The sequence below is a fragment of the Girardinichthys multiradiatus genome, chromosome 12 (assembly GCF_021462225.1).
Source record: "Girardinichthys multiradiatus isolate DD_20200921_A chromosome 12, DD_fGirMul_XY1, whole genome shotgun sequence".
Taxonomy (NCBI): domain Eukaryota; kingdom Metazoa; phylum Chordata; class Actinopteri; order Cyprinodontiformes; family Goodeidae; genus Girardinichthys; species Girardinichthys multiradiatus.
In genome coordinates, this window is record NC_061805.1 from 38,902,131 (window position 1) to 38,929,206 (window position 27,076).

A 27,076-nucleotide genomic window follows, 5' to 3' on the forward strand; every position below is an offset into this window, starting at 1 on the left:
ATGCTGTGAGCTGAAATAAGTGAGGTATAGTCCTTAACCGCAGGACTCCTTCCTCTATTGGAGGCTGCTGTGGTCAGACTGGATAAAGAGCTCACAGTTCACCGGCCTGACTTCTGTCATCACACAACAGAGCACCATTGTAGCCCCAAGTCGCATGTCTGTGTGTATCCACGTGTTTAAATGCATACACTTTGGCAAGAACCAAGTAATTATGCAAAGAATTATGTTGGTTTACTATAACGATGGATTTTCTCTTTTCTTTATAAAACACAGAAGCAGAAAAAGACAAATCTGGAGGTCTGTGTTAAAAAAAGTGTTAGTAGGACAAGAAATACCAAGAATACCTTAAAGTTGGAGTGAACACGGTTGTTGTAAAAAATTCCAAGAGGAGTGAGCTCTGCCTTGGTCTCTGGTACCAGCCCATGAGAGTCTCCGGTGGAAGAGCTGTGGAACACAAACCATATTCCAGCATCCTGGGATAGGAAGGAAGAGCAGAGAAATAGGAAATAAATTACATTTTTATACTGGTATGGAGGAATCGTTCTATATGTGACAGAAAAAAAAAAAAAACAACATATGAGATACTTGGAGCAGGGCAGGAGGATGTACCATTCTTGGGTTGTTTGGGTGCCACAGCAATAAAAGCTACATTTAAGGGTTTAAGGGCAACCAAATAAATGCCCAAATAAAAACAGGGATCATCTTTTTATACTTTACCATATGAGAAATCTTACAAAGTTATTGCGTTCCTCTATTACTCTTTAAGCCCCGTTTCAGGGACGGATCACCCTCCTTTGAGCAAGAAAATCTTTCATTTTGTGTCTTGTTAAAGCTCAAGAACACCAAAGCCGATGGACCGACTTTTAATGAATACCATTTAATATAACTTTAAAGGCATTTACAATTTGGTGACTAATTTTCTCTTTACCTGGTGCTTTTTAATTATTTCTGATACATTCTTTTAAACGTTCTTTCTTAAGTAAAATCTCTTGTTGCTACCTGAGAGCCAGCAGCAACATTGCTGATGAGGTTGTTGTTGGGGTTGGCAATCCAGAATGTTGAGACTGCCCTGAAAAACAAACCACACACACACACACACACAACAATTATACACACACAGGGATGTTTAAAAAGACAGCATACCAGACTCTTATCTCTATCCTTATGCTTATGAGTTACAAAGAATCCTGCAGTTTTCTCTAACTCTCTCAATAATCCAGCGCTCCAAAGTTAACCCTGGATGGACAGACTCTGCCAAGACTAACAACACCCAGGCACAGATTCCTGAGACAGGCCTTTCTTTTTCCACACAGAGGGACTTTTCTTGCTCCTGTTATGATATAAAACTCCCCACAGAGAGAGAAGGTTGTTGTTGCTTTGATAAAACCATCCCAACAGTGTCTGTCTCTCCCAACTAGTAAGAAACACACCCCTTTCTTTTTGACAAAATATTAAAAAGTGGTCTTTAATGCAAACATGAACAGGTTAAAAATTATTCATTTATAATATAAATGCCTTTTAAAAGTACTCACACCTCACTTTGTTACCACACACTTCCTTACAAGTTATAGGAGATTTATAGGAGATTTTTACCGAATAAAACCAATAAAAAGCAGTAAATAACTGAGAATTGGAGAGAAAAATTATCCTTTTTTTTTTTCAAATAAAAAGTCTGAAAAGAGAGGAGTACATTTGTATTTGGACCTCATATCTTTTAATTAAATCCAGTATGACAAATAGCTTAAAGAAGTTACTCAATTAGTAATTAAAGTCATGTGTGTAACCTAAGAGAAGCAACCAAGAGGTCCTTTGCATCTTTGAAAGGGGATGCAGAGATAGACATCTCAGGTGGAAGAACCTGTTGACTGGACAAATATTCCTTGTGGCTGAAGAGTGGCAGGAAGAAAGAAATTGGTAAAAAAGACAACATTAAAAAAAAAACTTGATAGTTGTCCATGGGCCATTTAGGGGACACTGCAACCACGGAAGAATGTACTCTGGTCAGAAGAGACCAAAACTGAACTTTTTGGTCTACAGGCAAAATGCTATATGTGAGGAAAACCCAATTCTGGAGAAAAACATGTTAGTCAATGCAAACACCTTGAGACTGGGGCGGACGTTCACCTTACAGTACGAGATGGAGCCTTACAACCCCAAACATAGAGCCAACCAATCTAACTGAGCCAAACCCAATGTGCAAAGAAGAATGGGCAAAATGTTCTGTCTGCAAGCTAGCATAGGTGGAAGAAATAAACCTCAAAAGACTTGCAGCTGAAATTCCACTGAAACGTTGGTCGAAAAGGCATCGACTAAGGTGTGCTGAATACAGAAGCATGCCGCACATTTCAGATGTTTTTTTAGTGAAACTTCTTGAAACCCATTTTTCCATTTTTCATTCACTTTACAATTATGAGCAGCATTGTGTTGGTCTATCACATCAAATCTCAATAAAATACATTAAGGGTTTTGGATGTAATGTGACAAAATATGAAAAAGTTCAAGAAGTATGGGTGTTTTGCAAGGCAGTGTAGAAATAATCTCACTCTCTGTGTTGCAATAAATTATCTCTCTTGGCCTTTTATAAACCACCCTTAACATCCACAGACATATAATGTTGATTAAATTTCCCCACAGAAGTCAGATCCAGTCATGTTTCAGGGAAGTTATGAAATGCAACTAAACAATAAAGTCTTTTTTGATTCCCAATTAGATTAATGTTCTGTTGGTTAACATCGTCTCTTTTCATATATTTAAAGAGTTACATACAAAATAACAATCTCTTACTTGCACTCTGTACTTGGTGAGGGAGTGTAGCCCTTGTAAACTTTGTCTTTGATACTGGTGCACAGAGTCTCATTGCGGTCTGTTGGCAGCAGAGTCCCAGGCTGAGTCAAGAGGCCAAGGTTGTGGTAGAAAGTGTTCCGCTGTTCAATCCCATCCTCCAGGAAAAAACAGTGGCCCAGCGTGTCGTACCCTACGGTGTTCTTTACCTAGGTCAGACAGCAAAAACAAAATTAATTACCAGCCCAAACACCACAAAACGAATGGGGAAGGACGTAAAAAATGGCCAGGTCCCCCGTTAAAAGGGGCTTTACACTCAAACGTCAAACCCATCTTGGTAAACAGAAAGGCAAGGGAAACATCTGTTCTTCTGCATCTAACACCCCACAAGAAAGTAAAGAGTGGTCCACAAGTGCTAAATTGTGCCTGCTGGCATAAATTCTCCACATTTCTGAACAAATTGTTACTGTAGCTGAGGATAAGTGGAAAGAAAATTGCAACACAGAAAGCTACTTAAAGATTCCCATGTGAAGGGTGACAGAGGAAGAAATAATCCAGCAAATTATTATAAACTAAAGCTAGTAAAATACATAAAACGATATAGGCCAGCAGGAACCGATAAGTTTAAACCAGCACATTTGTGCATTTTAAGATAAAGAGGGTCTGACAAGTTAGAGAAAGGAAGACTGAACAAGCCTTTGCAACAACTAACAACAAACTTTTCTGGCTTGTATAAACATGCAGTGCTTGCAAAGGTACTTGTACCCATTGCACCTTTTTACATTTTATTACAACCACAAACTTCAGTGTATTTAATTGGGAGGTGATGGTGCATGATTTTTCGGATTCTTTTACAAATAAAAGCTGAAAAGTGTGGCCTACATTTTTATTCACCCACCCAAGAAAACATTTTTGAAACCACCTTTTGCTGTTATTTCTTTTAGGTATGTTTCTACCAGCTTTACACATCTAGAGACTGATGTACAGGTCCTTCTCAAAATATTAGCATATTGTGATAAAGTTAATTATTTTCCATAATATCATGATGAAAATGTAACATTCATATATTTTAGATTCATTGCACACTAACTGAAATATGTCAGGTCTTTTATTGTCTTAATACGGATGATTTTGGCATACAGCTCATGAAAACCCAAAATTCCTATCTCACAAAATTAGCATATTTCATCCGACCAATAAAAGAAAAGTGTTTTTAATACAAAAAACGTCAACCTTCAAATAATCATGTACAGTTATGCACTCAATACTTGGTCGGGAATCCTTTGGCATAAATGACTGCTTCAATGCGGCGTGGCATGGAGGCAATCAGCCTGTGGCACTGCTGAGGTCTTATGGAGGTCCAGGATGCTTCGATAGCGGCCTTTAGCTCATCCAGAGTGTTGGGTCTTGAGTCTCTCAATGTTCTCTTCACAATATCCCACAGATTCTCTATGGGGTTCAGGTCAGGAGAGTTGGCAGGCCAATTGAGCACAGTGATACCATGGTCAGTAAACCATTTACCAGTGGTTTTGGCACTGTGAGCAGGTGCCAGGTCATGCTGAAAAATGAAATCTTCATCTCCATAAAGCTTTTCAGCAGATGGAAGCATGAAGTGCTCCAAAATCTCCTGATAGCTAGCTGCATTGACCCTGCCCTTGATAAAACACAGTGGACCAACACCAGCAGCAGACCATCACTGACTGTGGGTACTTGACACTGGACTTCTGGCATTTTGGCATTTCCTTCTCCCCAGTCTTCCTCCAGACTCTGGCACCTTGATTTCCGAATGACATGCAGAATTTGCTTTCATCCGAAAAAAGTACTTTGGACCACTGAGCAACAGTCCAGTGCTGCTTCTCTGTAGCCCAGGTCAGGCGCTTCTGCCGCTGTTTCTGGTTCAAAAGTGGCTTGACCTGGGGAATGCAGCACCTGTAGCCCATTTCCTGCACACGCCTGTGCACGGTGGCTCTGGATGTTTCTACACCAGACTCAGTCCACTGCTTCCGCAGGTCCCCCAAGGTCTGGAATCGGCCCTTCTCCACAATCTTCCTCAGGGTCCGGTCACCTCTTCTCGTTGTGCAGCGTTTTCTGCCACACTTTTTCCTTCCCACAGACTTCCCACTGAGGTGCCTTGATACAGCACTCTGGGAACAGCCTATTCGTTCAGAAATTTCTTTCTGTGTCTTACCCTCTTGCTTGAGGGTGTCAATAGTGGTCGGCAGTCTTACCCATGATTGGGGTTTTGAGTGATGAACCAGGCTGGGAGTTTTAAAGGCCTCAGGAATCTTTTGCAGGTGTTTAGAGTTAACTCGTTGATTCAGATGATTAGGTTCATAGCTCGTTTAGAGACCCTTTTAATGATATGCTAATTTTGTGAGATAGGAATTTTGGGTTTTCATGAGCTGTATGCCAAAATCATCCGTATTAAGACAATAAAAGACCTGAAATATTTCAGTTAGTGTGCAATGAATCTAAAATATATGAATGTTAAATTTTCATCATTACATTATGGAAAATAATAAACTTTATCACAATATGCTAATATTTTGAGAAGGACCTGTATTTGCCCATTCTTTGCAATATTACTCAAAACCAGTCAGATTAGATGAGCAGCATCTAAGAAAAATCAATTGTCTAGTCTAACCAAAGATTCTCAGTTGGATTTAGGTCTAGACATTGAACCATTCTAACATGTGAATATGCTTCAATCTAACCTATTACATTGGAGCTCTGCCAGTATGTTTGGGTTTACAGTTCCGTCATGCAACTATTTTACTAACCAGCAGCCCATTGGTGGCATGGATGGTGAGGCAGCGGGAGAAGGAGTGGTGGATGGAAAGTCCGTCCACGTACGTCGGCTCCCTGTAGCCCCCTCTCTGGTCAACGTCCCCACACATGTGAAAGTGAAGCGGATAGCTGCCCATTTCTCGTTGCTGACCCATGTTTTTTAACTCCACGTGGGATAGATGCACTGATGAGAAGTTACGGAAGATCTAAGTTGGTGGAAAAGGAGAGCACAAAAGAAAGTGAAGAGAAGGAGAAGCAGCAAGGACCCTGTTTCAAATTTTTGCAATTATTACTGATTATCAGCAGAAAAAGCTGGCTGTGCACAAAAGGTGGATTAAAATGGTTAGGGTTGTCTATTTTTCAACATTTAGACCAGAATATGATGTACTGCACCGGTGTCCGTATGCAGGACAAACTCAAACTCCTACAAAACCAAAGATATTTATAAAAAAAAAAGAGTTGTTGGTTATAGAAGTATAAATCAAAAACAAAACAAAACAAAAACAAAACATTTTAACAAATGCAACAAACAACCAAACATGAAGCTAATATGTTATGTTAGGTTCACTGGGGGGATATTTTGTAGGTATAGAAAAATTCAAACGGTCTGGTTCTTGTTAAGAAGGTATTGGCCAATCATTCTGGCAAATTAAATCTCACCCCAATACACACATCTCTTACTGACCAGCTCTCTTGCCCCCTCACTAAGATTTACACAAGCACACATTCACACAAAATGGTTTACGCTGACAAAGCTGCATGAAGTCAGGGCAAGGCCAATTATAGACAGACATACATATGGACGTTGCATCTGGATGTTGTAACAATGGGGAATGTACATTTTTGTAACACAAAAAAAAAATTATAATTTGCTACAGACATACAGGAATATGTTGCAATTCATGAAATTTTGTTGAGGAAAAGGAGAATGATTACCCACTGAGCAATAGAACTACTTTTAAAGTTGGAGATACAGGTAAACTTTATTTATCCTTCGAGTAAATGCTGAGCCCTGATTAGACCTCTACATTTCATCTAACTGTAGCGCACGTTTAGGCTCAATCCAGAGTCCCTCTTTTCCCTCCCTCCTTAGTTTTGTAGAGAAAGGGAGAGGACTGAGGGATAAAACGTAGCAGCTCAGTCAGATAAACGCTTAGAAAAAGAAGGGTAGGCGCAATGCTTGCAAGTCCCCCAACAAAAGTTAATACTTTCTCAGTCACCAGATTGCTTTCTGATTTGAACTTGAACTTTTATTTGGTGTCACTGTTAAGTGTCATTGTTCACAAAATAAAAGTAGTCACCTGTTTAAATGTAATATAAGAAAAAAATTCACCCTAGTAAAACATTGTTTTAAATATATAACATTTTGAAATACTAAAGCATTTTTGCTGTCAGACTAGTCATCTGTACACTCCAAGTATGTATGAAATTTGGCATACTTACTCATTTTATCAAAAATGGAATAACACAAACAGATTTGTCAGTAGGACACATTTGGCATTACATTTCTTATTTGTCCTGAAACATAAAAATGTGTGCTGCACGACTGATAAAATCTTCCACGACAAACATCGCCTTATTAAGTCACATCAGTTGATGTAACTTACCAAAATTACTTAAATTACCGAGAGGCGATCATGCTTCATAAAGGAGTGTTCCAAATCTCAATGGAATATTTTAATCACTTCTTGAATTATGTGCTAATGGCTATGGGGACTGGGAAGTGCTAGTGGCAAGGATAGATTTTCGAAATGGGACCGACCCTTAGACCGAGCAGCTTTGTTTACATAAGGTCATTTATACTCCCATAAGATTGCTTCATGTGATTCAACTAATTTAATCTTGTTTTCTGTTATGATTTTCGTGCTAACAACATCAGTGTGTAGAAAAGGCTGTAATATTGTTCATATGAAACTTCAAATGTAATGGTATTTGTCCTTTAAGGGCGATAATAATAATAATAAAAAAATACTTATTACAAAGTCTAAAAATGCCATAACGTATTCATTAAAGGTTCCTCAAGAATAATTTTGCAGATTAAACCACTGTCATAAACAGGTTATTGTTGAACCGTCTGCAGAGTCTGGTTAGATTTTAAATATTCCGAGTTTCCTGAAAGTGAGATATGAAGGACCGGAATAAAATATCAAATGCAGAGTAGGATGAAAATAAATGAGAGCTTCATGTTTACCATCTAAACTGAATACCCGTAGTATTTTTACTTATTTTGATGATGTACAGAGACAGAATCTAACCATAATTTAACATCTCAGCATGAAAACTGACCATTTCAGAGAACACGAAGTTCTGTTGAGACAACAAATATTTAGTACATTATAAATACAGGATTATGCTATAAAATTACACACACAGACACACACCTTGATGTGGCCGCCATAGGTGTCGTGGTTAAAGAACTGGCACAGGTTGTCTCCATAGCAAGAGTTTTCCATTTCTCCATAGACAAGAATGTTTCTAGAGAGCAGAGCCACTTCAGCCCGCATGTCGACTCCATCAAGGATCTCACCAACATGGTTGTACCGAGGCTTCCCTAAACACCACAGAAAGTTTTACTGTAAAAAAATAAATTAGGCACCTGCTTCTGAAACGTGTTGGGGGTGTTAGAAGGTTGATAGAAGAGTTGAAAGATTCCCATTTTATTTTGGGAGAAAAAACAAGTTGTTTTTTTTTGTCCGTGAAAGGACGTGTGCTTTGCTGCTCTCACTAAACCAACCCTCAAACCAATATCTCTAAATAATAAAATGCACATGCACATAAATCACCAGTTCTTTGCCAGAGCAGAAAGTGCATATAGAGTACAGCTGTAATCATGGTTAGCAAATGTAAAACTTGCTCAGCCTTTCCTCCATGCCACCACATAGCACTATACACATAATATGCACCGATCTTCTCCAGACAGGGAGTGGATGTTTACTGACCAGATAGGAATGAAATCAGGAGGCATGTCTGATAGAGAACATAACTGTGAACAGAAGTGAAGATGGTAAAGCATCAACTGGAAGGAAATTTATCCAGACTCCTAAAGTTCCTGTCGTTATCATGAGATAAAGTTTCCAGTAAAAAACTTATTATCTCTTTTAAAACTTCCAGAAACCTTACATCACCACAACAGCTGAAAAAGAAAACGGATTCCATTGTACTTGCTGATTACCAGGACATTTACTAATCTCATTTATAGGCATAACTGAAGAGCATGATCCTCCTAGTGGCCTTTGACTATAAACCATTCATTACATGTTCAATATTAATCAGCAATACCTGCACTTTTTTTCTATCCCATTATCCTGGAGTATACATGAATATAAGAGCAGCGCCACAGAGCACAACCGCTAAACTGTAACTGAAGTCTCATTTAAGTTTGCAGCAAAGAAACCGCACAGAAACACAAAGTGCTTCCTTTTGTCTCACCTTGTATCCTGACCTGCCTGCTGGTACACCGAGGGCAGGGTAGCAGGGTGAACTCTTCAGCCTGGTGCATGGAGTAGTCTGTACTGGCGACCACAATGTTATCACCTGGTTTCCAGGTCTGCTGGACTTCATCTTGGAGGTTAAGCACCACCTGGTCTGCAGCGTCTACCAGGAAGCCCATGATGGGGTAGCCTGTTGGGCGTGGGACAGGAAGCAAGACTCATTAGAGCTGCACAAAATATATTGAATAATAATCATCATAGCAATATCAATGTGTGCAAAATAGCAACAGCAATATTTGGACAACCATTTCACAAAATACCTTTTTGTAAAATTATATAAACAATTAATTTAATTAGTCTTCTCAAGTTACAACCACAAGCATTAATGCTTCTTTTATATGAATTACCTAAATATAGGCATTGTGGCATGCATCTGTATTGATGCCAATACCTCTAAATAAAATCCAGCACAACTAATTCACATAGCCATGGTAAAAAATATTAAGAATGAAACCAAACCACAGCTCTAAGAGGTTTAAGCTTATTAAAGGGTGTCCTAGCTTTGCTATACAAGGTACCACAAAAAATACAATGCAGATTATGTTGCTTATGTTATATTTGGTTAGGATAAAACTCACATTCAAATTACCATAAAAAAGGATTGGAAAGAGTTCTGGCTTGGTTTTTGAATAAGTGGCATACCAACTTTAGCTTATCGGGCATTTGTGTACAAAAAGAAAAATGACTGTCAAACTTTCTAGTGACAAACTCAAAATTTATTTGGAAACATTTTTAAAAGACACTAATCCAAAAATCTAAGAGACAGCTGAGATAGTTTAATGTTGTTTTTCAGTTGAGCCTAAAGGGTTTTCCTCTGCTTCAGTTTTAAAGGGTATTGGTTCCCCAAGTAGGTTTCTCCGACAGAAAACCTGGAGCGTTGCTGGAAAATACAGAATTCCAGCATCTCATCAAACCATACTTACGATTCAGCAAGTTTTTACCTTCATAGATCACAACAAGACTTAAGAAGATATGGTAATAGAAGCACATTCAAAGCTGAGGAGGATCTGGAAAATCTATAAATATACTCATCTGCACTCATTTTTTTCATATGATACAATAAAAGGAAATGAAAAGAAGCTTGGGGGAAATCACATTCCAGAGACTAGAGTTTCCATAACATCTGTGGTTGCATTACCATTACTCAGATCTTGGCCTCTGAATTATTGCGCATCCACTGAGATCATGTGAAGTAATCTATACAGAAATAGTTTGCACAATTAGATACATCTGCAGAAAGAAATACGCTTGGTAATAGGCCCATTATTACATTTTTAATCAAAGACATTTACTGGGTTGACTTCATGGCCCAACAAAAGCTGCCTCTCACCATTCTTCCACTCGCTGTAGGCAGACACTGAGAAGTCCACTCCGTCCACAGTGGTGAAATTGCAAGTTGCAAGAGCTCTTCCACCTGTGTTGAGGTTTTCATGTTTCCTTACATCCTCCGAGCATGACTCGTTGCCACCTCCAACCACAGAAACCAAAGCCCATGCCTGCCTGCAGCAACCAAAGGAGCAAAAGAAAATGTACCAGAGAAGTCCCACATTTCATGTTTCCATTGGACAAAACAATGATGATGATGTGGCAATGTGCTTAAATCACAAAAATGAACAGCTACTGTATAAGCAAACACAGTAAATACATCCAACTACAGGTGCAACACCAGCAGATGGAAAGGCTCACTAAATCATCACCTCCTGTGGGAAACGTCATACTTAACCACAAGAAAAATTTGATTCTGTGCCTCTCTACTTTTCCTACAGACTGAGAATTTGATTTCCAAATGAAATGCATCTACTTTCTGCTTTACTTTCATCTGAGAACTTTTATGTTTTGTACAAAACAGTCATTTTTCTACGTAGTCTGGCTAAAACACTTTGGATGTTGCCTATGGTTCAGGAATAGCTTTCAAAATACAAAGAAAGCGACTGTTGTAGCCCATGTTATGGATACGTATGTGCTCGGTGGCCTTTAAAGGGTGCATTCATATTGCTGGTCTGGTTCAGCGATTGGAAAAAGTGACATAAATTCACACCTTTATGTTTTAGACAGGACCAAGCAAAGTCATGCAGTTCCAACAAATTGTTTTGGGGGCAGTATTGCGCTGATCAAAAAGAAAAAAATGCAAAAGAAAAAGTCTGTCTCATCGGAGTTCTGTTGTGACTTTGGTGTTCAAATGTAATTGTGCGCCTCTACTTCTTCACTACTCCACGTAGCCCCGTGAGACATTTTTAAACTCTTTCGTCTTCTAAATTGCGCTCTTACTGTAAAGTAGGGCCACTAAGCAGACTGTAAATCTTCATTGAAATATTAATGAGTTTTGCTTTACAACCCTCCTGTGGCTGTGTTTATCCCTGTTGCTTATGAAACTGTGTTTTAACCACACTTTTTCCTTCCACTCAACTTTCCATCAATATGCTTGGATTCAGCACTCTGAACATACAGCTTCTTTAGCAATGACCTTCTGTGACTTACCCTGTTTGTAGAGTGTGTTAATGATTGTCTGCTGGGCCATTTTCTGATCAGGAGTCTTACATGTGATTTGGTATACCACAACATACATTTCTGTATTAAAAATATTTTATGGGACATGGAAAATGGACTGAACTTAAAGCGCTTTTATTTAATTAGGTATAATCTAAGATTTGTTTTAAATTTCATTTTCATTTGCACTAAGCCAAATCATGAAATTTATCAGAAATAAAAAACACTTTTTACCCAATGGTAAAAATAACTACAGCTGAAGCAGCAAAAAGCTGCACCAGAATTAACAGATCCAAATTTAGAAACATATTTTAGTGTCATTGCAAAAGGAGTCTGAGTGATGATGAGTCGCTGACTCACATAAAAACTCTTCCCTATATATAAGTGGGGAATTTGATTGCAAACCACTCTGCTTTGGCACCCCCCCCCCCCCCCCCCCAATGTAAGACCTACAAAAAGAAAACAGATCCTCATGCAAAGTGATCAGTTTCACATCGTGCTGCCCTCATTTTGTGGGAAATTATAAATCAGCAACTAGAAAATAATTTTCAAATAAGATTGGAACAAGGGATCTAAATGAAGAAAAGTTAAACAATTTCAGCAGATGAGATTAAGGGTGTGAATAACAAAAGGTACTGGGTGTACCATTTAAAGCATATGATCAAAGTCAAAGTTCAGCTACTGGTTATATTGATGAAGTACGTTTTGGTACTTCATCAATATAACCACACCTAACGTAACCATTACGTGTAACCATTACATGCTTAGGTAAATGTAATAAAATCTGGTTAAATTAGTTAATGTGCATAAAACAACAAGTGATATAAGCAGACTGATTGCTCTAAAACACAGTGAACAATAAGACATCTGACACTAGGCTCAGCGTTTCCATCTCCAAATACAGCTGTTACCATAGATTTAACAAACACAAAGTCCAGCTCTAATTGAAACACCTCTTTTTAAACAAACACTATGAGAACGAACCAACATTTTTGTAAGGAAATATATTACCACCAAATCAAAGCTCTGCCAAAAGATAAACAGGATCCACTGTATTTTATCATCACACCCTTATTCCAATCACTGGTTTGATATTCTGTTAACAACTGCCTTGTTTGCATGGAAACCGATAACAGACAGGTCAGAGTTGAATTCACTACAGACCAACATGTGTGAGCGTGCAACTTCTAGACAAAGACTGAAGACAGAGGTCATTTGTGCCAGGAAGGACAGCTGACGCAAGTAAAACCAACCTGGGAGTCCTCTAATGCATTTGGGAAAGGCAACTATTTGTTATACTTTAGTCATAACAATCAAGTCCAAGTCAAGGGTTTGGACACACCCTGGCCTTCAAAATGAATGTGTTTAAGTGTATGTAACATGAGGACATAAGGTGTTCAAGCTGGTAAATGCAAAGTGCACTAAGGAGTTTAAAAGGTTTTCAGGAAGGTGCACCCCATTTGGTTTCTGTGACAACAATCTCTGCAGTTTCTCAACATACCCACAACATGAATCTTTGTTATTATGCTCAGTTTAACTGGTCTGAAACACACACATACACACGCACACCTTCACAGTTTGATATTAAAACAAAAAACTTCATACAAAAACTTGAAAAAACACAGGTGTATTAATTACTACTGGCAAATCTAAAAGCAAGCTAAATAAAAAAAAAGAAAATTCTTGATTCTACAGATATGTAGAATCAAAAAAGTGTTTTAATAGAACCTGTCTGTCAACATGAAGTAGGCTAAAAGACCTCATTAAGCCACACATCATGCATTAATTTAAAGAAATATAAGAACAAATGGGAAAAAGTGACTTAGGTACGGCAGGTCTGACAGTCTGACAGAGCTGTTACTCACAAATGGAGAGAACACTGAACAGTAGTGGAGATGTGCATCGTGTGACATCTGGCTTAAAACTAACAGCATTTCAAAAAAAGAACAAAGGTTTTGGAGTGGCCAAGCCAAAGTCTGGACTTAAATCTGATTTAGATGCTGTGCAATAACCTTAAATAGGCCGTTAATACTCAAACTTCATGTTAAGCAGCTGTATTAAAAACAATTTGCAAAGAGAGGGCCAAACTTCCACCACAGTGATAGAAAAGACTCATTATTATCACAACAGTTATCACCAACAATCCACAGGAGTTGATGCCACCATGGGTGACTCAAGCAGTTATTACGTTTCGGGAGTAATCACTTATTCCACATAGGGCCCGGTTGATTTTTGGTTTTCTTCAATTTCATAAACTGTTTCGTTAATTTACTCAGGCTATCACTCACGGACGGACGGACGGACGGACGGACGGACGGACGGACAGACAGACATCAGGTTGGATTCATAATGAGCTACAACAACATTTAATTTCCCTTTGGGATTAATAAAGTATTTTTGAATTGAATTGAATGATTTGAAACATAACATTTGGGTGTGAAAAGCACAAAAACAGAAAAAAATGTATAAGGGGTAGGTCACTTTGCTTTGTCACAACATGCAAATGTACACTACTAGTAGTACACAAGCACCTCTAAGAATAAATGCAATGTTATTATGTGACTCACATAAACTAATGTGGAATTTGCTTAGAAATTAGACTGCTTTGACATCCAACCCCAAATGTCAAATGTGACACTGGAGGCCTCTGAGGATCCCAGCAGGTCCAACACCAAATCACAGAATTGTGGGAAATGCTGACCTTGTACATACTTGGATCTGAGTGATAGTAACAATACATCTGCCACTGAAAGTTCATTTAAAATCCACCAACTCACGTAAGCAGAACTACAGACAATGCACCTTTCTCCATCTGTTCTGTTGAGATAATAACCACATGGAACATAAAATATCCTGAATTGCCAGATTTTGTACAAATGCTGTAACCTGTGACCAAGACCCTGCTATCCTGTGTGCTCTTCCTTTTTCTGGTGCTGTGCGATACACCAGAAAGGCACAGGAAACAGGAAGCCAAGTCACTGGGAAAGACTGAAGGGAAAGTGTCAAATGTAATGATGCATGAAAGCGGGCATTATTTATTTTCTTTTGTTGAGGATATGCGTGCAACAAAATGCTGGTGCTCCAAGCAGTGAGGCTTCAAAAGTTGAAGCGTTTACTTTAGTTGTCAAATAAAAAACAATAATCTTCCGTATCAGCCCCTGGAGACTGATATTAAACAAGATGTTCCTAAAGACGTTTCCATGCAACACTATTTGGAGAAGCAAAAGCACTTTATGAGAGCTGACACTTTCCCAACACAGGAAAAAACGAAAACAAACATCATTTCAAAAAAGCTTTAAAGCTAATTCATCTCCCATAAGGAGGATCCAAATATGAATCCTTGTGGTAATATTTTTTTACCTGTATTTGAGATCATAGGCAAACCTGCTGCCAAGCACCTCTTTAATAGCTTTCTTGGTTTCATCCACCAAGCTCTTGACGGCAGAGTCTCCCACAGCCATAGCAACTATGCGCCCTGCGGGTAGGGAGCGCAGCAGCTGGGTGAGTCGCACACTGTCATTCCAGGAATCGTGGGTGTCATAGCGTTCAGCATACAGCAAAGCAGACGTGTCCGGGTCGAACACTCGGAAGTTGATCCCTCGGCTGAAGTTTTTCTGAAAGGCATAATCCCCGGTGGCAAGACCGGATGCAGGGATGCTTCGGGTCAGCAGAGACCAGGAAACCCGCTCTGTGCCATGCAGCTCTAACGTTCCACCACTCATGACGCCAATAAACTTGCGGCCCAGGAAACGGACTTCCGGGACATCTTTGTTGTCGGAGCGACCCATGAGGGCAATTGTGGCACGAGACCGGTAGCGACATTTGGGTGAACCGATATGAAGAGCTCCACCATCTTCTATGAGGATGTGATGAGTCCTCAAGGTTATGTTTCTGCTGCCATCCACATTGTCAGCAAAAACTACACAACCTGTGAAAAATCAAATGATCTTTAACTAAAATTACTTGCTATATAATCCAAACACTATGGCTGAAAATGCTATAAAATAATAATCTTACCTCCTGATTGGATGGTAAGTGAACGAAAGGTGGCAGAAGATTCCAGTCTATACAAATGTCCCATCTGGACAACAATATCCTTGTCTGGTTGGTGACCTGGATTCCAGCTACGAAGGGATAAGTGGTGGTCTGGACAGTTCTCTGTAATCATGACCAATAAAAGACATTAAAAAACCCAATAGTATGAATTCCACTAATTTTGAGAAACATACTTAAAAGCTGGTCCTAAAATACTAACCATCCAACTCGTCTCCACTTGTGAGACTGAGGACAAGTATAAGTGTAAGAAAGAAAGTGCCCAGCGAGACTCCACAGCAGATAAGGGTGTTTTTCCTTTGCCGAAGGTTCAGAGAAGGTACCCTGCGCTGGTTTTCAACAGACAGATTGGGTGCAGTTCGTTGCTGCAGTCGCAGGCCATGTGGCTTCAACGGCGGAGGTGGTGGACCTTTGGAAGGTGTAGGCGAGCAGACTGGAGCCACCCGCCCGGGAACGTAACCTGGACATCTCTGATGGTTGCTGTGAGACGGAGCCACAAATGCTGGGAAGCGGCCTGGGCAATCACTTGTCGGCATGGTATTCTTGTCCGCTTATCTGAGGGCAGAAAAAAAAGACAGATCAAGCGTGTGAAGGAAAAATGTATTTCCTCATTTCACTTCTCCTTAAGTGAAACGTAAGTAATAGAAGTCTTAAAGTGACTATACAAAGAAAATTGTGTTCCTAGCCTTATTCACATCTACAGTACCATGCTAAATTATTCACAATTCATAAACATTTTCACATTTAGCTACACCACATATTTTAGCCCGTTTCATTAGGGTTTCATGAGACAGACCAACACAAAGAAGTGCATACTTGTGAAGTGGAAGAAAAACAATACACAAGTTTCATATTTTTTTCCATGAACTCTACCACTCTAGAAGCAGGATTTGAATGTAGTCGCTTTTGCAGCCGCTTTGTTGGATAGGATGCGACTTCCCATCCAACCAAGAAGTTTTGTGGATACTCTCCAACCCAGTTTTGTGTAGACAGGGCAATAAGTATTACCCATCTCCTCTGTAAAGGCCTCAAAGGTTTGTTGGATAACATTAGAAAACAAACAGCATCGTGGAGAGCAAGAAACACAGCAGACAGGTCAGGGAGAAAGGTGTGGACTTGTTTAAAGCAGGGTTAAGCTAAAAAACAATATCCCAAGCTTTGAGCATAGCACAATGCAAAAATTTCAAGACCTGGACTGGCAGGGACAGCTTAACTCAGAGAAGCGCCCAAATGGCTGGAGAAACTCAAAAGATACACAGCACAGGTGAGAGAATGACTTAGGACAACTTTTAGTTGTGCCCCAAAATGTGGTCTTTATGGGACAAATGCAAGAACAAAGTCATTAGTAAATGAAAGCCATATAAAGCACAGTTTGTACTTCACCACATTAACACAAAATCTACATATACTCCTTCCTATTGGTCTTGATTTAAAATGTAGGGAAAAATCTGAGAATTAACCTCCAACCAACTACGTCTTGGGCCTCAAGGTTAATATCCAGGGATTTGATTTTAAAACGCAAGGTAATTTTTCACATCAGTGCCAAACGTCTTGGATGATTTGTCTTGAGCGGGATGACACTGGTTGCTCTTGACAGCATTAATGGATCACAACATAATAGAGCATTTCAAACACCAACACACAGCCAAACAGATGGCACCAATTACTGTGGAGAAGAGGGAGAGCGCTTCAGCACGAGCTCGAGATTGTTTAGCATAAATGGAGAAAGCAACACCAAGAAACTGAGGCCATGGATGGCTATACATACACATATTTCTCATCATCCTAAAATAATGGCGTAAAGAATTAAATTCCTCTGAACTAGCCTTACTACTATTCCAAAACTTCACACAATTTTTTCTTTAAGAGTGGGAGAGCCCCTCATATATTCCCATAGACGAGGTGGGACAGCCTTATTACTGCGCAAACTGACTTTTGCCAGAATATGAGCCGTACAAACATAAAGACGTCAAGTGGGCAGAAGCAATCACTTAGCATGTACTGGATATTAAAAAAAAAGCAAACACACCCCTGTTAAAGTGCCAAGTTTTGGTGCTTTGAAAACATTTCACAAAGAAAAATGTTTCTGAACTTTCTCCACCTTTAATGTCATCTAAAACCTGTACAACTCAAATAAAAAACAATCAGATCTTTCAGAGGGAAAAAGAAGAAATAAGGAACTCATATATAGAGGGTCCATAAGTGTGCATATGAAGATGTTTCTGTGTTCAGAATTAACCAGAACATTCAAGCTCATGCTTGAATAGCAACTGATACCCTCAATAAACTATAGTTGTTCTACTAGGCTTTTCCTGATGTTTTCTTAGTCACATCCCAAAGCAAAAACTATGGTCCACAGAGAGATTCCAAAACACTCAAAGGGATTTCACGGTGAAAAGCTAAACAGGCTGCAGGAGTTTTACGCAAGTAATGGTCGTACATGTGATAACAATGTCATGCTTCAATGCCATCTTTTATGTAGCTGTAACTAGGTCCGTAGTCAAGGTACATGGAGTGATGGCCCTGTCAATGATGCTGCTAGAAAGCCGAGGATGAAGAGGAACTGCATCTTTTAGCACGATTAAAAAGCACCAAAGCAAAAGATGGTTATGGTTTGAGAACGGCCAAGCCAGAGCACAGACTGGAATCAGATTGAGAAATCATTGGGGTGATCTAAAGAAGGCTCTGCACAGGAGATGCTCTGGCAATCTGATATATTTGGAGTGATTTTGTGGACAAATATTGCGAAGTCCAGATGTGCCATGCTGATAGAGTCCTGTCCAAAAATATAAAGTGCTGGGATAAAATCAAAAGGTGCTTCAACAGTTACTTCAAGGATATGCAAACTTATAAAACCACTAAATTGTAGATGTTTTTTCCTATACGTTTTCCAAAGGAGATACAGCTCATCTATCACAGGATGCATCTTGGTCTCATTTTTCTACATTAAAAAACAAGATTTTAACAGTGGTATACAGACGTTTCCACTTTATATGGAGTGGAAAATAATGGCACTTTTTAAGATGAACACTACAACAGCATCTTTCCTTTTTTCTCCAATAGACACTTTTATTACAGAGACTTACAAGCTAAAGCCCATCCTAACTGATATTGGACAAAGCTATGATAAAGAGATAAATCTGGATTTCTAGTTAATATGTCCTCTCTTTATTAAAGCTACATCACAAGACTTTTAATCTGTCAAGACGGAAAATCAGGGGTAATTTATGATGTGTAAGGCTGTACAATTTACCACAAATATATCATCATAGCAAGATCAGTGTTTGCAATATTCATATCGCAAAGGACTGTTTCAGTGCAATGGCTAATATATTCCAACTGTTATGAATATGCATTTTACATGCTAACGTAATATTTAGCTAGTGTGCCAGAGTCTCACAGCGGACATAAATGACATTGCCAAAAATGCTAAAGGTTACAAAGTGTTGGAAGCACAGATGACACACAGAGGAAAGAAACAAATACGGATATATTGCAACTGATGTCGTCATCGCAATACAAATGCAATTAATATTGCAATCGCCAATATTATCGCAACATTTTTTAATGACTTGCAGCCCTAGTAGAGAACAGGCAAATAAACACAGTGCTAAAACTGTGAAGGTCTTGGTACATTGTGGGAAACGACGTGACAGTATAAAACGTCCACAATAAAATATAAAAAAGGCTTTATTTGGCTAACCGATAAGCACACACAAACAAAAAACCCTTGTCTTGATGAGCCAATTTGTCATCATTTTGCTCAAGAGCAACAACAAACCTCTTCAACTCCTCAACAAAGCAGGGCACAATCTAGGGCAGTAAGACAATAGCTCTGTGATTTATGTAAGCCACAAAACAAACTAGGCGCAACACCCTCTGGTATATCCACATCAACAGGCATATCCCATTAGAACATTTCTAAAACATTTACTGCGCATATTAACAGCCATCCATCTAAACTATAACTGAGCTGTAAAAGGCAAAAGTATGACAATAGAACTCTGTTTTGGATGTTCACTTACTCAAGACTAAAGATCTCATCATGTGGTGTATTTTCTTCCCACTTAAATCCTCACTCACTGTAAAAACATAGCTGGGTGATACAGTGCTAAAAAAAAACTACATCTAAAAAACTGATGCAGTAGGCTAGTCCAATTTGCTGAAATGTCATTGCAGCAACTTAAAATGGTACTCAGTAGTTTGTATGGCCCCTAAGTGCTTGTATGTATGCCTGACAACGTTGGGTTATGCTCAGATGGTGTCCTGGGGTATCTCCTTCCAGATCCTGACCAGGGCATCCCTGAGCTCCAATGCTGCAGGCATCATAACGTTCACCTCAGCTTCTCCAGACCCATTCACGTCTGTCACATCAGTTCAGAGTGAACCTTCTCTCATCTGTGAAACAACAGGGCGCTAGTGCCGAACCAGCCAATTCCAATGTTTTCTATCAAATGCCAGTCAAGCTCCACGGTGCTGGGCAGAGAGCACAAGGCCTACTAGAGGATGTCGGGCCCTCAGGCCTCCCTCATGAAGTCTGTTTCTAATGGTTTGGTCAGAGACATTCACACCAGTGACCCACTGGAGGTCACTTTGTAGGGCTTTGGCAGTACTCATCCTGTTCCTCCTCGCACAAATGAACCGATACTGGTTAAGGACCTCCGGCGGCCCTGTTCAACTCTCCAACAGTAATCTGCTGGAATCTCCTCCATGTCCTTGAGACTCTGCTGGGAGACACAGCAAACCTTCGGGCAATGTCACAAATTGATGTGCCATCCTGGTGGAGCTGGACTGCCTGTGCAAGTTCTGTAGGGTCCAGGTATCACCTCATGCTACCAGTAGTGACACTGACCCTGGTCAAATGCAAAACTACTGAAAAGATGTCAAACAAAATGAGGAGGGAAACATGTCTGTGGCCTCCACCTGCAAAACCATTCCTGCTTTTGTGGTTGTTTCATTGTTGCCCCTTTAGTGCACCTGTTAACATCAGTAACACGAAAAACGTTGCCTGGTCTGATGAGTCCTGATTTCTGCTCCAACATTCAGATGATAGGGTCAGAATTTGGCGTCAACAACATGAAAGCATGGATCCATCCTGCCTTGTATCAATGGTTCAGGCTGGTGGTGGTGGTGCAATGGTGTGGGGGATATTTTCTTGGCACACTTTGGCCCCTTAGTACCAATTGAGCATCGTGTCAATGCCACAGCTTACCTGAGTATTGTTACTGACCATGTCCATCCCTTTATGACCACAGTGTACCCATCTTCTGATGGTTACTTCCAGCAGGATAACGCACCATGTCATAAAGCACGAATCATCTCAGACTGGTTTCTTGAACATGATACTGAGTTCATTGGACTCAAATGGCCTCCACAGTCACCAGATCTCAGTCCAGTAGAGCACCTTTGGGATGTGGTGGAACGGGAGATTCGCATCATGGACGTGCAACCGACAAATCTGCGGCATCTGTGTGATGCCATCATGTCAATATGGACCAAACTCTCTGAGGAATGTTTCCAGTACCTTGTTGAATCAATGCCACGAATGATTAAGGCAGTTCTGAAGGCAAAAGGGGGTCCAACCGGGTACTAGTGAGGTGTACCTAATAAAGTGGCCGGTGAGTATAATGTAAAAGTATATATATATATAATATACCCTTTATAAATACTATTACCTTGTATTGTGTTTTATACTGCGGCATGCTGCAACATTGCTTGAAGATAAACCTTCCTGGAAGCAAAAACACAAGTCCTCTTAATTTTTCTGCACTCTTTGCATTTTAACATTCATAATGCCCCTCATTCTATAGTGCTGCATGTGTAAAACTATCTGCAATCTGCAGATTTCTTCTGTTTAACATTTTATGGATTAACTGGCAATTTGTCTGTTTAGTGTTACCCTTAAATGTTTTTCATCATCAAGTGAATTTTGATATCAGAGCAAGAATTAATCCCACCTCCCCATAAAGAAAGCACCTAAGAAGAGCCTATCTGACAACATGAAGTAGGCTAAAAGATCTCATAAAGCAGTTCATGTCCCGCTCTTAAAAGAAATTTAAGAATAGGAAGAAAAAAAGAAGCACTGATGTCTTATCAGTTTGCAAAAGCATATCGACAATCCCGAGGACCTTAAGAAAACATATTTTGAGAACTGACAAGGAAAAGGTTTTTGGAAGGTGGATGTTCTCTTAGATCTAGCATAGAGCTTTATTCGCATTTTAAAAAAAATGACAATGAAATCATGTTGATAGTCAAACATGATGGTCATACAGCTAATTTTGCTGAAGCCAGACTACAAGTAATCGCATTTGACGAAGGAATCTGTAAAAAACAAAAAAAAAAAAACCTGTGAATAAGAGGGAAACAATCTGGTCAGGTGCCGTCTGTGATGTCACATAAGGCATGTTCACATGGCTAGAAGATTTTATCTGGATGCTAAAAGTATTTAGTTTACAACAAAATAGCAAAAGGAGCTGAAGAACTGACCATAACATGTCTTTCTAGAGGTAGCAAACAATTTCTAAAGTAAGTTTGACTAATTTTACCAAAATAATCTTGCTAGTAGCTTTAATTAAACATTGGATGGTTATAAACGACTTGCAGCCTGCATTGGGATGTTTTCATAAAGACACAAATCACAAGTTTGCACAGCTGCAGGCGGATCAGCGATAAACTGTATTAGCTACAGATCTGGAACACCCTCATATTGTCCTGATTTGAAAGCTACTGAATATCAAACAGATGTGAATAGGTGGAAAACACCGGGTGTCTAAGCGCGACAGACAAAGCTATTCCTCAGCTGTGAAAATCACGCTCTGGATGTCGACACTGGCAGTGTGACTACGCCAAGTGTTTCCTCACTGTATGCAGAACTGGGTCGGCACTGTCACGGCTTTTTTTTTTTGTGACTCTGGTCCCCGTTGAGCCATGAGTTGTGTTAAATGGATGAGGATCGCTGTATAAAAATGTTTATAAAGTGAGTTTCAGCCTACGGGCTTGTTTTGGCCAAAGTAACACTTCTCGCAATAAAATATGCAGCTGGTTATTTATAGGGGTAACGGTGAGTACTTTGCTTCTGATGCATTATAAAAGAGGAACCATTAGGGGTCTTAATACATCAAGAAAATGAGCAAATAGTATAACTTCTAGCTCAGAGAGTGGGACACGTAGCAACACGTTGTTCAGCTGTCACTGTCTAACCAACAGCTCGGTTAGAAACAGGAACTCTCCTGACAGAAATAAAAAGAAAACGCTTGAACTGAAAGGCTCACCTGGTGAATCCTTTTCCACCCCCAAAGGTTGACGGACGGACACAGACACAATGTGAACGGCTGTATGGACTGTGAGGGCTATCGTCGGTGATGAGGCTTTCCTTCTCCTTCACCGCTCTGTCCATTCGCTCCTCTACGAGCCGATTTCAAAAGCAAAACACCCAGTGCTGGTGCGAAGGGTGAAAAAGTTATCGAGAAGGCAAGTTCTCGGGTTTATTTCCCTCTATAAATACTCTTTTTGCACATGTTTTTTCTTCCGCTGATAGGCTGTCTTTCGTCCGGCGGTCAGCCTCCAACCCCCAACAAGAGAGAGCAGGCGCGGCTTGGAAAGAAAGGAAATGATGCGTTTATGGGCTGTCGGAAATACAGCAAACAATAGAAACAACATGGTTCATAAAGATTTCGGTGCTGTACTCAAGCGCCAATTTCACTTTGATATTTTCATGTGACTCCGTGTTTCGCATTTTTCTTCTTCCACTGTCATTTTTATATCTGCTCTAGTCTGATAGTCCTGATCTAATAGGTCGACTGGCGCTTGCCCTGGCTGATAGTGCTGGATGAGAGATCAGTGTTAGCTGGATGTTTGGACTGTTTCCCATTCCATCACAGGAAAGACTCACAGATACATACGGAGATAATAAGCACTACTGAACTCACAAAGGCAAACTGGAGATAATTTTTTTTTTTTTTTTTTTTACCGTGTCCTGTCCGGCAGAGTTAGAATCGTTGTCTGAGTGCCAAGAAGAAGCACAACAGATTTACTTTCACAAGTGGAGCATTACGACTAACGCCATAATGCTCTACTTGATATTTATAAAATAAACTTTATTAGAAACTGCGTTGGGATTATGTCAATAGCAATGGACACAGAGAGGAAACGAAAAGGAATGAAAAGAAGCAAGAAAGAGAGAGAGTTGGGGCAAAATCATCCCCACCCCAAAAACCTCAATGTCTACATGCAACTTAACCCTTAGAGGTGATGTTAATGAAATACACTCCCACTGCCCACCCCCAAGGACCTACATGTGTGTGTCATGAAAATGTTAGAAGTGAGTGCCTGAGTTGTACATTAACATTGGGGCCCATGCAAAAGCCGTGCACAAATACCACGCTGCGCAAATGCGCCCCCACCAGCCTCACAAAAATAAAGCCCCCCGTGAGGTGCACCCTGCGAAAACTAGGCCCACAGCATTCAAACCCAAGAACACATGACCGACACCTATACACCAGCGGGAAATAGCCCATACTGAAGCCCACAAAAGGCAGAGGGCCCAGAGCCAATACGTTTGGGAGGGCTGAGATTAAGGAACTCTAGTACACTTAACCCAACATTATTGAGCCTACATTTATTTTTTATTATAGATTTAATTTGTTGATATTTTAAAAATGTATTCTTGTTCATCCCATATTGCACTGAATTCCTTCAAATCTATGTTCCAGGTATTCAATTCAATAACAATAACGTAAGTTATCATAACTATGCAGACGACAAACAGCTATATGTTACGATGTCACCAGGTGACCATGAACCCATTCAAGCGCTGGGTAAATGCTTAGAAGAAATCAATGCATGGATGTGCCAAAATTTTCTTCAACTGAATCAAAACAAAACTGAAGTAATAATGTTTGGACCAAAGGAAGAGCGTTGAAAAGTTAGCACACAGCTTCAGTTAATACAGCTAGAAACCACAAATCTGGGTGTAGTGATGGACTCAGACCTGAACCTTCACAGGCACATAAAGGTAGTAACTAGGTCGGCCTTCTATCACCTAAAGAACATCTCCAGGATTAAATGACTAATGTCTCAGCAGGACCTTGAAAAACTAATTCATGCGTTCATCTTTAGTAGAATTAATTACTGCAACGGTGTCTTCACAGGTCTGCCTAAAAAGTCGATCAGACAGCTGCAGTTGATCCAGAACGCTGCTGCCCGCGTCCTCACTAGAACTAAGAAAGTGGAGCACATCACCCTGGTTCTAAAGTCCCTACACTGGCTCCCTGTAGCTCAGAGAATAGACTTTAAAATACTTCTGTTAGTCTATAAATCATTGAATAACTTGGTACCAAAATACATTACAGACTTGTTGTCAGTGTATCAACTACCCAGACCTCTTAGGTCTTCTGGCTCAAATCTACTCTGCATACCCAGAACCAGAACTAAACATGAAGAAGCAGCTTTTAGTTCTTATGCTCCACTAATCTGGAAAAAACTCCCAGAAAACTGTAAAAGCGCCGAAACCCTAATTTGCTTCAAATCAAGATTAAAAACTTGTTTGTTTAGAGTGGTCTTTGACTGTGCCATCTAAACATTATTAGTTAAGTTTTCAGTCCAACTTTCCTTTCATTTTCTTATCCATCATTCTATTCTCTTTATTTTTAATTACCTTTATGTCACTGTAATGTACTTTGCCTATTATGTTTTTGTTTTGTTTTTCTTCATGTGAAGCACTTTAAATTGTCTTGCTACTGAAATGTGCTATTCAATTCAATTCAAAAATACTTTATTAATCCCAAAAGGAAATTAAATGTTGTTGTAGCTCATTATGAAGGTTTCCTCAAAGAGCCGTTGTAGATGTTGATGGCTGTGGGCAGGAAGGATCTCCTGTAGCGCTCCATCTTACAGCACATCTGAAGAAGCCTCTGACTGAAGACACTCTGTTGTTGTAGGACAGTCTCATGAAGTGGATGCACAGGGTTCTCCATAATGTTCTTCATTTTATGAAGAATCCTTCTTTGGACCATGATCTCCAGAGGTTCCAGAGGAGTCCCCAGAACAGAGCCAGCCTTCTTTATCAGCTTGTTGAGCTTTTTTAAGTCCGTGGCTCTGATGCTGCTTCTACAGCAGATGATGGAGAAGAGATCACATTCTCCACAACAGACTTATAGAAGATATGCAGCATCTTGCTGCAAACACCAAAGGACCTAAGCTTCCTCAAGAAGTACAGTCTGCTCTGTCCCTTCTTGTAGATGGCTTCACAGTTGTATCTCCACTCTAGTCTGTTGTCCAGGTGAACACGAGGTGTTTATACTCCTCCACCACCTCCACTTCTTCTCCCATGATAGAAATAGTTTTTGACTTATTCCTGTTTCTCTTAAATCTACAATCATCTCCTTTGTTTTACTCATGTTCAAGATCCACCACCTTCCTGTACTCAGCTTCTTGTCCATCTCTGATCCACTCCACGACTGCAGAATCATCCGAGTATTTCTGCAGACGACAAGAGTCTGTCTTGTACTGGAGGTCTGAGGTGTCCAGAGTGAAAAGAAATGGTGAGAGTACAGTCCCCTGTGGTGCTCCTGTGCTGCCGACTACCTGGTTAGACTCACAACCCTTCAGTCTCACAAACTGTGGTCTGTTTGTCAGGTAGTCTTTGATCCAAGAGATTGTTTTAAAGATATTTTTTTGGCACTAGTGGCCTTTATTTTTTGACAGTAGGAAGACAGGAAAGAGGGGGAGATATTTGGCTCGAACCCGGGACGGCCACTTCGAGGACTGCAGCCTCTGTATATGGTCGTGTGCTTTAACCCCTACACCATCAGCACCACGCCCTGATCCAGGAGATTGTTGAGGCCTCCACCTGAGTCTTCTGAAGTTTCTAATGACGCAAATCAGGTTGGATTGTTTTAAATGCACTGGAGAAATCAAAGAACATGATCCTCACAGTGCTGCTGGCTTTGTCCAGATGACAGTGGCTTTGTTGAAGCAGGTGTATGATGGCATCTTCAACTCCAACTCCACAGCGATAAGCAAACTGAAGGGGGATTATGTGAGATGTCAGGGCAACAGGTCTATAGTTATTGAGGACTGATGGGTGAGTTTTCTTTGGTACTGGAACAAGACAGGAGGTCTTCCACAACACTGGAACCTTCTTCTGGTCCAGGCTATGGTTGAAGAGGTGCTGCAGAATCCCACAGAGTTGCTCTGCACAGCCCTTCAATACTCTAGGGCTGACATGATCTGGACCTGCAGCCTTATTTTGGTTCAGTCTCTCCAGTTTCATCTTCACTTGACTTCTTGAGACACACAGGTGGAAGGAGGAAGCAAAGGAAGCATCAGCGTCTTCTGATATGGTTGAAGGCAAACATGTAGAAGCAGAAGGCTCTAGAGCTGAGGTGGAAGATAAAACATTTGAGGTGTTACTGGACAGCTGTGGGTCCTGTGGGTCAAAGAAGGGTGGGCTATCTGTTTGGCTGTGAGCAGGAGAG

The 27,076-nt window shown here is 40.1% G+C and overlaps 1 protein-coding gene across 2 annotated transcripts in view; it reads right to left on the reverse strand.

Annotated features, from left to right (window-relative positions):
- The window catches only part of cemip2 (cell migration inducing hyaluronidase 2), a 44,971-nt gene extending 21,799 nt beyond the window's left edge, over positions 1 to 23,172 (reverse strand). Inside the window, exons 1-12 of one of the 2 annotated variants that reach the window (XM_047381742.1) lie at positions 22,871 to 23,172; positions 21,275 to 21,330; positions 15,802 to 16,154; positions 15,564 to 15,704; positions 14,907 to 15,474; positions 10,390 to 10,559; positions 8,998 to 9,189; positions 7,950 to 8,119; positions 5,562 to 5,774; positions 2,785 to 2,990; positions 1,000 to 1,069; positions 345 to 473 (exon numbers count right to left, since the gene is read on the reverse strand). In XM_047381742.1, coding sequence (XP_047237698.1) covers positions 345 to 473; positions 1,000 to 1,069; positions 2,785 to 2,990; positions 5,562 to 5,774; positions 7,950 to 8,119; positions 8,998 to 9,189; positions 10,390 to 10,559; positions 14,907 to 15,474; positions 15,564 to 15,704; positions 15,802 to 16,135 — 2,193 coding nt within the window. In that variant the 5' untranslated portion in view covers positions 16,136 to 16,154; positions 21,275 to 21,330; positions 22,871 to 23,172. The remainder of the gene's footprint in view (positions 1 to 344; positions 474 to 999; positions 1,070 to 2,784; positions 2,991 to 5,561; positions 5,775 to 7,949; positions 8,120 to 8,997; positions 9,190 to 10,389; positions 10,560 to 14,906; positions 15,475 to 15,563; positions 15,705 to 15,801; positions 16,155 to 21,274; positions 21,331 to 22,870) is intronic. The other variant, XM_047381741.1, reaches the window with a different exon arrangement.
- Between the last annotated feature and the right edge of the window lie 3,904 nt (positions 23,173 to 27,076).